This window comes from Salvelinus alpinus, chromosome 1, assembly GCF_045679555.1.
Source record: "Salvelinus alpinus chromosome 1, SLU_Salpinus.1, whole genome shotgun sequence".
In the NCBI taxonomy this organism is placed as follows: Eukaryota; Metazoa; Chordata; class Actinopteri; order Salmoniformes; family Salmonidae; genus Salvelinus; species Salvelinus alpinus.
Genome location: NC_092086.1, coordinates 39,510,541 through 39,521,997, shown reverse-complemented (window position 1 = coordinate 39,521,997; position 11,457 = coordinate 39,510,541). Strand labels below are relative to the sequence as shown.

Here is an 11,457-nt window from a genome sequence, read left to right as displayed (position 1 = left end):
AATGTTTTGTACACTCAGTATATTTTTTGGAAGTTGATCCGGGGGCCAGTTGCCCATCTCTGCCTTAGTCTGTTTTCAGGTAAGGCCCAGTGTGGACAATGATGGATGTGGTGTGCCAAAGCTCCCCCTAGTCATTGGTAAGTGAGTAAAGTGAGGTGTTGATGAACACCACCCTTTGAAGCCAGTGTGAAAGTATGTATGTGTGTGTGCGTGTGCGTGTGCGTGTGCGTGTGTGTGTGTGTGTGTGTGTGTGTGTGTGTGTGTGTGTGTGTGTGTGTGTGTGTGTGTGTGTGTGTGTGTGTGTGTGTGTGTGTGTGTGTGTGTGTGTGTGTGTGTGTGTGTGTGTGTGTGTGTGCGTGCATGCGTGCGTGTGTGTGTGCGCGCATCTTGGCAGAATCACTGATAGGCTAATGTCATTGGACAATGCTCAGACAATAGCATGGCCATCCTGGTCATATAGACAATTCAAAGCCTGTGTTAGGATTTGTTACCCACCTGAACATGTTTCTATTCCACTTCATCTTTTTAAAATGTATTTACGATGTTCAGCAGAATACTCATACAGTGATTTGATAGATTGATGACATATCACAGTTTCTGAACAGATTATGTGGGGTGTTAATAAAATACAAATGTGTTCTTGTCTTTTAAGGAGCTGTAGTTGAGTTGTCTGCCCTATTGTTGGCACGTGAACTGAACACAGCGCTGTCTTGTGGATCTAATTTCCAGTGACCTTTCTGGATGAGTCAACAGAGGTGGCCCACTTAATGAACTGAAGCAGACACAAACATCTAGAGTCCTGGGACCTGACCTGCTATTCCATTCTGCTGGCATTACAGACCATATGTGGAGTTTTACTCAGAAAAGGAAAATATAGACAATTCCAGAAGGGCCTTGAGGTGGCCTTGTCATTTATTAAAGAGTAGAGTAACAATGGAAATACAGATGATAATTAAACATTTTCCCTTTTAAAATCCAAGTCAAATTACATCAGTGACCACCGGAGCCAAAAAGCCTTAAACAGACAGCTTTCCCTAGAGCTCCTGGACTTACAAAAGTCGTGGAAGACATTTCTGTGGTTTGATAACAAAAGTATTATTCTCTTTTTATTTGTGTCTAAATTTAAATGGAAGGATACCGAAATGATTGAAGAGAAAAGTAAAATGTGTCTAAACTGAGTGAGCGGCTACAGTGTATTGTCATCCAGGTCTCTCTCTCTCTCTCTCTCTCTCTCTCACAGCAAGACAGCATTTAAAAATATTTTAAATAACAATCAACAGGTTAAATTTGAAGGTATTAAATACTATTCAACATTGTCTTTTCTTTTCTTATCGCTTAATGTTTACTTGACAATGTCCCAGCAGTAACAGACTTTCAATGTCCTCTACTTCCTTCCGTCAGCCAAGGATATTATTGCACTGAGTAAACACTCTCAAGTCATCCATATTGGTAGCTAATTCATTCGTTTTTGCCTAAACCAAAGGCTGAGGGGAGGCCCCAGGTAGGCTTTCCCCTCCTCAGAGGGAGGGATAGTCCATCAGCCTGAAGGTATGGGGGGGGGGGGGGGGGCTTGGGGCTCAGACCTCAGACTCCAGACTGGATACCCTGCCCCAGGTCTTTGGCACATAGGGACTGTTGACTCTTCTGGCCACCAGGACCTCCCTCCGATCCCTGCTCCCAGACCCGGGCAGGGGGGGCTCCTCCCGCGACCGACCCACCGCTCCCTCGTAGCCCCCAAACATATTGTTCTGGTACACCACCTGCCGGTCCCCCATACGGGGCAGCAGGGCATTGTTGTTAGGGCAGTGGCTTGCACAGGGGAACAAGTGGCACATGTCCTTGTCGTAGAACTGCCCGGGCCCCTGGGGCAGCGGCCCCACGTATACAGGCAGGTCTGTGTAGGAGTTCAGGTAGGTGGAGTAGTGTCTGTGCACCACGGTGGAGGAGGAGCGCCGCAAAGCGGCTGCGTTCTGCAGGATAGCCTCCCTGTAGGATGGTAGCCGGGTGGACTGGGAGCACTTGAGCTTCTGCTGCTTGTAGGGGTAGGAACGCATATGAGCCGGGTCTAGGTAGGCAGGCTCAGCGGCCAGGGGGTAGCACAGGTTGTTCCCCTGGCTGCCGTACAGCTTGTGGGGCTTGGGGTTGGCCACCACTACGCGGGGGAACAGGTCAGGCATAGTGGAGGTGGAGGGCTTCTCGCCCAGCTGGCGGATCCTGTCACTGCTCCAGGTGGCCTTGAGAAAAGAGGCCCGGCGGTTGACCTTGTCCTTCCCCAGCAAGGGCACATCCTCCATTCCAGGCTCCAGGTAGGGCTTCATGCAGGAGTTGCAGCTGGCGCTGCCGCTGGGGTAGTGGCCCCCCATGCAGGCTATGGTTGATGCAGAAGGGGCGTGGTTGTTCAGGAGCTGGTTGGCCCTCAGCTCAGCCAGACAGGAAGTTGGCTCATCATAGTCGTTCCTCCCCCTGGTGTCTTGGGCCTCGGAAAACACGTAGCTGTGGGACCGCTTCTTCCTGCCCATGTGGTCAGGGGGGTAGCTGAACTTCCGTCCCAGGGGACCCTTGTGGTGTTCCACATAGATATCAGGTACCTGGAACTCTCTGTAGGGGACAAACGGGGAGGTGGGGTGCCGGGGCTGGCTCTCAACATACAGCCTGCTGCTGTGGTTGGGGTGTGGGTTGTGACTGGAGGTGCTGGGGGGAGCAGGGTCCCTCATGGCTATGTGGGGGCTGCTGAGGCTGGAGATGGGTAGGGTCCTCTCGTAGAAGTGGTGGCTGCCACGGGCCGGAAGGGTGTAGCGGAGCGGGCTAGGCCGCGTCACCACCCTAGATTTGTCCAGCAGGGGCTGGGTGGCGCTGTCCGAGTAGTGGATGGGGAAGGTGGAAGCGAGCGCCCTCTGGGGGTAGGGCAAGTGGTTGTCCGTGATGCTGGAGATGTATGGCAGGCGGCTGTGGCCCATGTCTATAGTGGTTGCCACCCGAGGCGGCAGGCCAACCCGCACATTGTCGGCTCCTCGCCGGCTCCAGTTCTCTATGGTCTTGGTGGCATTGTCCAGGGAGTTCTCCACTCTGGTCGAGGTCACGATGTCCTTGGCTGTCTGCAGCATCTTCAGCATGTTGGCCTGGGTGTAGTTGGTGGTGACGTCAGGATTCTGGAGGTTTCCGTTGCGGTCAGAGTCCTCCACGCCATTGAAGCAGCTGTAGATTCCCTGCAGAGACAGCAAAGGAGGAGGAGATTAGCATCCATCAAAAAGCCTTGTCAGGTTTTGGAAGAGATCCACGTTTCTCACCCGACACAAAGTTTGACAAGATTAAATCCCACAGGTGTTAATTATCTTTGGCCATTGTTTCTAATCATGACTTTAGAAAACATTATTGCTTGTGTTGATAACATTCACTTTGAGCAAATACAATTTCTATTAACCTGTCTGACCAATGAAGTGAAGACAATTACACAGAGAAGTGTGAAAGCCAAATTAGATTCAGGATTGTCCAAAATAGTTTATAGACAATTTGTTTTGTTTTGAAAGCTTGTATGCATTCAGGTCGATGTTAAACACACAAAAAACTGTGCAAGACAGTAAATGAAAAAGCAGCAGCTGACCATGCACTTGCTAAATTAGTTTTCCAATTTTTATTTGGCCGGCTTTATTTTACTTTCAAATTGGGTCTCAGTCTAGAATCCTTAATCTCACCTCACCACTGTCAACACTGAGATGGATTGTTAATGGGCCTATTTGAATTCAATTTCAGACGGATCAGGACCGTAAGAGTATTGCACGGTCTCCATAAAGTCATTTTATGGCTTTTTACAAATTTTATTTTTGCATCATTTTTATTTTAGTGCCCTTGAAATATCCTGATCATGTACAGCTTTGACTTAGTGCATTACCAATATTTCCCAAGCATTACTGTGAGGCAAAAATCTAAGAAAGACAGAACTTTATGGTCAGGAAGTAGAACTTTTTTTCTGCTATGTTTGTGAAAAGAGAAACAACACATTTTATGGTTTCTTAGACTTTGCAAAATTATGCCGTTGTTGCTGCTTTCATTGAATTGTTGCTTACACTTTATGTCATTTCTTTATGGAATTCATTACTATAAAAAACGGTTTTGTGCCTTAGATTAACAGATCAACTTTCCCATGGTGATTGGACCACATTCTCTCTGCAGAACCCAAGGCCTTCGCAATCTAAGACATGCCTCAGTGTGTACATCCCTATAGATTAGGCCTATGCACCCTTTCCACTCCTGTCCCTCGGAAGAAGGGTCAGCCACACCTACCCTGCTGATGGCGAGCAGGAAGTCGAGGCGTTCAGACTTGCGTACTGAGTGTCTCAGCTTCCAGTAGAGCAGATGTTCCCAGCTGAACACCAGGAGACTGAGCCCCATGGCCACCAGTAGCATGTAGAAGACGCCCGCCATGTTATCTATGTCCAGCTTACTGCTCATCACCTCCTTCTTCTCGTTACGACAGATCCCTGTGAGCCACACCGTCTGCAGCTTCTGTGTGTCACCTGCAGCGAGCGGGAAGAACAGAACACAGAGAGGCTTGAAGGTGTTCATTAAAACACTCTTGCGCCGGTTGTTGTCATTGTGTGTCAATGCCAATCTCACACCCTCATCACTCCCCTCGGCCAGCCCCGACTCATTTTACACTTGTTGTTCCCTGGATCACAGTCAAAACTCTATGTTACAGTACCTCTGAGTGATCCATGGTGCAATGTATGCCAGTATTTTCATTAAAGTTTTGTTTTTTCTAATCTCAAGGCTCTTCGGGTCTATACTAGCTTACTTGTGTGAGTTACGCATTTTTATCATTAATGGGCAGTTTACCAGTTTAGCAAATTTGGGAGTATTTGGGACCTAAAAGGATAAGTACAGCTAAGATTTACAATTAGCCGCCCATCCCACTCCACACGGGGTTAATTGTAATTTACCATCAGCTAGGAACTGGAGCAGGGCCAGGTCTATAGGACGTTTCCATCGGGACTCCTTCTGCAAGGCGATGCCGTAGCCAGTGGTGGCAAAGACCTTCCCACTGCCGATGGTCACCAGCTTACAGCCCTCGTCTTTACCTGCCATGTAGTTCAGCACAGCAGCGTCATAGATGAAGGCATCCAGTTTCCTATAGATAATAACAATAGGGATTTATCTTGTGGGAAAATGCAATGATAGACAAATGTATTTTGACTATTTACTATTTAATTACCATGTAATAACTTATCTAATGAATTATAATGTCATCAAACATAAAATATTTGCTTTGACATTTTATAATGTGTTACGCTGATGTCTGTTTTCTGTCACTGACTCTGTATAAGGATTATTTACAGAGTGTTACCCTGATTTGAGGCTGTTGAGGGCGTCCTCCACACCCTTCTGGTTGTATTTGACCATGTGGGCATGCATCTCAGGGTAGTTGCTCCGGATGTTCCTCTCTGTGCTTCCATTTGGGACCGTACCAAAACGAAACGGTGGATACTGCTCCTGTGGCTTCTGGAACTGTTTGGGAAATGTTTGAATTATAAATGCATGAACAAGAAACATTTTGAACAGGATGCCCGACATGTCTAGGAAGAATACATGCACTGTTCATTAAATCCATAAAAATAAAAAAATAAAATACATTGACATACTTGCATATTAAGTAATAACATTTAATATGTTTTTCTTCCACCCTCTCCTAAGATCTGATGTCTCAACCCTTTTAGGTTCTAGATAGCACTTTATTTCTAAGAGTGTATGATATGCCAAGCAAACCCAGAGGCGTGAATATAAACCTCAAAGAAACTAACACAATGACACTGATCACCTTGTCCTTGACTACACTAGACCACTGTCTCTTTGATATCTGCCTGTACCCTCAAGTGCTGTTCACTCAATTAAGTGGTCAGCTAAGGTTACCCTCTCTATAATTCCTCTCTCAATTCGATGATTAGAGGGCACAATGAACAGAAATTAAGTCCAGGCCATACTTTCCAGAGAATTAGAAAATGACTTCTTCCCCCTTGACTGTAATAAAAACTCCTAATTTCTCCTTATTTTGCCATGCCCCTTTGACGCAGAGTGGACCATGTTCATTTAAATACCCTGACTGTGCAATATACTGGAAATAAATTGTACTTGTTCATTAATGCAAATACTTCCGTGAGCAATAATTCCTAGTAACCTTGGCTTTTCAGAATGAGAGAAATGTCCTCTGAGCCATTTCACATGAATTAATGAGACCCTTGGTGCCAGTCTTATGCATCCCACGGCTCACTGCTGTCTAGTGGAGGAGCTGGAGAGATGACAGAGTGTTGTCCTCGTTCCCATTTGTCTGTATCCTGTACACTGGCTGCATTAGGATACTCAGCCTGTGTTCCTCATCTCACCCAACAGACCAAGGTTACGCTGCTGCTATGTGAATGAGGGAATGCTGTAGCAGTGTGATAGTGCCCCCAGGCACAGGATGTCATACAGTGCTCTGTGTTGTAAATGCCTGTTGGGAAGCAGTGAAAACCCTGACTAAAAGCATAGATGATGGTTGACCCATAGAGCTTGAGTCTAGCTGGCCAAAGTTAAGTGTATAGGATTCTTACAAAAATCTGTTAACATCTGACAGCTTGTACAGAAAGGAGAGACTAGCACAGACAGGGTCTAAAGAGGGAGGTGCCTGTCTGTACATGATGTCACTCTGAGGAAATGGCAAGGTCTTGTCCATGCATGACTCCATGCCTCTGAAGTGAACAGTCCCAGGAGGAGAAACAATCATCTGTCACTACATAAACACCAGTTACTGTCCTTTAACCAGTTTGTATTCCGCACAAGCCTCTTGTTTGAAACACTTTCAGAGAACGTCCCTTTTTAGAGATCATACAGCTCAATTGAAATGTTCCACCTGCAGTGTCCAGTCTGTCTATTCTCTCTGAGCTTCTGTGGATTCTGCCCTGGTTGATCTGTAGACTCACTGAACACTTTATGGGTTCTCTTCTTTTTTTCACAAAGTAGAGCTAATGGATTATGTGGGAAGAATATTAAATGAGTTCCCGGAATTCTAATGAGCAGTGGACAGCTTGGTCTTTTCCCTCAAATGCCTCTCTAATCCCTCAGTGCCTTAAAGCAAAGAGTCTACAAATCATTTCTAGCACTGAAGGTTTAACATGGATTTCCTTGTCAATACTGGTGTAGAGCACCTCCACAGGCCACACAAATATGCATAAGTTAATACTAGAATATATAATCACTGGCAGCTTGGCAAATCCACTGGTGTAATACAATCCAGGGGATTTTCACAGACATCATACCTAAAGACTTCAGGGATCTAATTTAATTTCACCACAGACGCTGGGAATCCTATTATGTTTTTAGTATGAGTGGAAAAAGTCACAGTCATGACATTGAGGCTCTGCCCGTGGTTATTTGTATTCTCTCAGACCGTTCGCAGCCAGGCACTGTTTGCTCATCAAAAATAGGCCACTCTATATTTTGCCTAAGCCTAACATCAAACACTACAGTATGTCCATAATTCTTTCCCCCTTTCAAAGACTGAACACAGACAGAATTACCAATGACTGATGAATCCTCCTACCTTTTTGTCACTCAGTCCAGAGACTGTGTCAGTGTATTGCTCCTGGATCATGAAGGCTGCCAGGTTGGCAGTGTAGGAGGCCAGGAAGATGACAGCGAAGAAGGCCCATACCAGAACCATGACCTTGCTGGTGGTGCCCTTGGGGTTCTCAATTGGAACAGAGTTGTTGAAGACGATGCCCCACAGCAGCCACACAGACTTCCCAATAGTGAAGGTGGGGCCTCCGGGATCTGGAGAAGACATGATGGTGGTTGTGGTAAAGACAGAAGGGATTCAGAGAGGGCGTATATAACATGTGTTTGCATTCCATTTCAATGTCATTTAATATTTTCTGTGATATAATATAGAGTTCTTTCAACCTACTTTTCCGTGACTTTCTACCTTTGCGGATACGGGAGGGTAGAGGTAGAGGGAAAGGTGGTCGGAGCTGACACTCACCCTTGGCGCTCACCAGACTCCGGTTGTACCCCACAGGGCTGCAGTACTCAAAGATAAACACTGTGACAGCTACCACCGTTAAGCACATCACAAACATCATCACCCACACCGCCGGACTGTAGGGCTCTATAGAGGAGGAGGGAGAGAGGAATCAGAACACCTATAGAAGAATCAGAACATCTTTCTGGCAAATGTTGAAACCATGTGCTCTGACAGCTGCTTGCTAGATAATGGCAAGGACAACGTGGTATTGTATTACCATAGTAGCACACTGTCAGCAGCTTCTGAAAGGGATGCTCTTTATGAAGTATTAAAGTAAGTAGCGTAGCCTTGAACGAGCCTTGGCTTTTGCGAGACGAACCACTCAGGAGAAGAAGCCTGTTCTCCTGTTTCTGTAGCGTGAGGCAGCTTGTTGTACGATATATTCAGTTGTGAGTTCTCTGTCCAGAGAAAGTACTATTTGCCATCTCTGTTTTCAGATGGTAAAACAAGCTTTTTTAAGCCAAGTCATTTGTTATCTCTGTAAAGAAACGTTTTGTTTGTTTACATGAGCAGGGTTAACGTGCTCACCAAGAAAGGCAGAGGGTGAGACGGTCCCGTTGCTCCTGGCGACCATCACACTGATCCCCGTCTCCACAAACGGCACGGAGAAGTCGATAATTTCTGAGCGCTCTTCGTTTATGGTCAGCGAGCCAATGGCCATGTCCGCCCGCTTGTATACCACCTAGGGAGAACGGAAGAGGACATTTTTATGACATAGAAAGTCTACAGTCTATATGTTCCATGATCTGTAATAAATCGAACACTGTAGTAGGTGGGATTAGGGATGCCCCCTGTTGACCTGTTTGATTCATTTTATCTATCAACATTGATATGCAAGACTTAAATCCCTGTAGGTGATATACAGTGTGTACAGTATTATCCCTGATATACTACACAACCCATCCAGATAGATGCAGATAACAGCCCATGGTATCTACCCACCCATTCATGCAATGTCATCCATCATGCAATATCAATCCTAATTCCTAATCCATTAGATATTGTTGCATATAGCATAGACCTAATTCCTGTTACGTAAGTCCCTGGCCCCGGCTGACAAAGTGTTACCAGCAGCAATTGGGCATTGTAAACACTGGCATACCAGACACCCCCGCAAGGCAGGGGGCCCACGAGCCAAGGGGGCCCCACGAGCTCTGGGGGTCCATGCGCCTGTCATTGATGTCATCATTTTGACAGTAACCCTCCAAAAAGTAATTCATAAACCTTTTACATACAGTTTTGTAACGTCTTTAATTGAGCCTCTCGTTCTCCTTAATTGCCGACCTCAAGATGTTACGGAAAGAGTTGAACTGTATAGGAAGCTATGGGGTCAGGTTGTCTGGATACAGGACGGTCAATAAATTGGCAGATGCAAACAGATTATCATCTTTAGCAGACAACAGTTCTTGAGGGCTTGAACAAAAAAGTTGTTTGCAATTTTGTTCATACTGGTGAATCGGCGTTTGACTTGTGTGGCTACAATATCAAGAGTCCTTTATCTCGGGTATATCTTGGCCTGCATTGATCAAGACTAAGTTTAAATTGTGTGCAGCTGTCTTTCCTGTCTCAGGAAAGACTGTCTGGGTTGGTAATACTCAGTACAGAAAAACAGTCGGGCCTGCAACCTGGACCTACAGGCTGTGGTGAAAACATTTACAGACAAAAAAGGAGGACTTCAGAACACCAGGTTCAGGACAGAATTAAGGTAAATTTTATTGATTTAATGAAATTTACCTTGAATATTGCAGCCCATTTGTGTAGGCTATTAGCCAGACAAAACCCGCTGAGTTCAAGAATAAAGAGTGACTGAATTTATCCTCAAGCCAACAACTTATTTTCCTATTCTTAGGCTATTTGATGTGACATTTATATAAAATACCGGGCTAAATACGGTATATAGCTATAGATAGTACACTGCATAATGAAACAATCCCTAGTAAGCTAGTGTTTTCAGGGTTGAGTGACTGTATTGTTTGGCATTATTAGTCTGGTTTTATGCACAACTTTCTATCCAATCTGGGAGAGAGCGCGAGGACGTCTCATGTCATGCAGGTTAAGGTAGCCTATAACAGACAGTTTTCAAAAAAATCTATTGGTAGCTGTTTAGTATGCTGTTGCATCTAATATTTATTTTAGAATCTGCAATGGTTGAATTTCAACTGTAATTACTGTAATTACATTATTGCCACGAGCCAGCAGTCTAAATATTACAGCATTTCGACTCCGTGTATAGCTTTGTGAAATGTTAAGCTTAACATGAGAAAATGATGACCAAATAGGCCTACCAATAAACATTTATCCATTAGCTAATGCAAAGCTAAACCCCGGCACAACAGAAAGCCTATCATTGATTTGATAGGCATGCAGCTGCATAGACCTTGCGGAGATCCAGAGAAACTGCGTCATGCCAGTGGTTGTGAAGCTGATAACCCTATATAAAGGTTGTTGCTAGTCTAGTCAGAGTCAGTCCTGTTGTTCTACCCCTGGCAGATCCTCCCTCCCTTCCCCGCAGTATGATATCTCCTCTTAATCACCTCTACTGACGTTTTCCCCTACACAACTGTAATGTTTAACATGCTGATGGACTCGCCAGTGGGTTTACAGTCCAGGCACTCTGCTGGCATTGTGTCAGCCGTTACCGGTGCTACTGTGGCCAATGCCCCAGTGAGAACAATAGCTTCCCTGAAAACTAATGTTGTACCATCAAACTCTTCCCGAACACGGACAGCAAGAAGAATAAACTTCCAACAACTTCCTTCTGGAAAACTTCCCTGGTTTTCCAGAAATTATGGTAGGATTCCAGATCTCCTGCTTATGCCTACCAATGGGATTTTGGGAAAACCAGGGAATTTATTGAAATGTTGCAACCCTACACTCCAGTTTCCCTTTATTTGGATTTGGACCATAATACCTATTTGTTTTTATTAAGGCAATTAGTTCATCGTTATTCATTACTTTTTCTTTTTAATGTTTATCTGAACTCAGCGCCAACATTGTCACACCCTGATCTGTTTCACCTGTCTTTGTACTTGTCTCCACCCCCCAGGTGTCGCCCATTTGTATTTATACCTGTGTTCTCTGTTTGTCTGTTGCCAGTTTGTTTTGTCTCGTCAAGCGTACCAGCGTTTTCCCGTACTTCTGTCTTCTCTTTAGTCCCTGTTTTCTCGGTTTTGACCATTCTGCCTGCCCTGATCCTGAGCCTGCCTGCCGTTCTGTACCTTTCGGACTCTGCTCTAGATTACTGACCTCTGCCTGCCCTTGACCCATCGTTTGCCTGCTCCCTGTTTTTGTAATAAACTTTTGTTACTTCGAACTGTCTGCATCTGGGTTTCATCATGAGGTCTGATAAACAGAAACCTAAATCACCAATGTCAAGAATTGAAACACGACCAATTTGAATGGTGTCT

The 11,457-nt window shown here is 45.2% G+C and overlaps 1 protein-coding gene across 2 annotated transcripts in view; it reads right to left on the bottom strand.

The window, feature by feature from the left end:
• Positions 1 to 881: 881 nt before the first annotated feature.
• Positions 882 to 11,457, bottom strand: part of LOC139575595 (glutamate receptor ionotropic, NMDA 2C-like) — a 75,613-nt gene continuing 65,037 nt past the window's right edge. Inside the window, exons 7-13 of one of the 2 annotated variants that reach the window (XM_071400724.1) lie at positions 8,579 to 8,732; positions 7,934 to 8,134; positions 7,571 to 7,800; positions 5,342 to 5,502; positions 4,938 to 5,125; positions 4,282 to 4,514; positions 882 to 3,206 (exon numbers count right to left, since the gene is read on the bottom strand). In XM_071400724.1, the coding sequence (XP_071256825.1) occupies positions 1,578 to 3,206; positions 4,282 to 4,514; positions 4,938 to 5,125; positions 5,342 to 5,502; positions 7,571 to 7,800; positions 7,934 to 8,134; positions 8,579 to 8,732 (2,796 nt within the window). In that variant the 3' untranslated portion in view covers positions 882 to 1,577. The remainder of the gene's footprint in view (positions 3,207 to 4,281; positions 4,515 to 4,937; positions 5,126 to 5,341; positions 5,503 to 7,570; positions 7,801 to 7,933; positions 8,135 to 8,578; positions 8,733 to 11,457) is intronic. The other variant, XM_071400734.1, reaches the window with a different exon arrangement.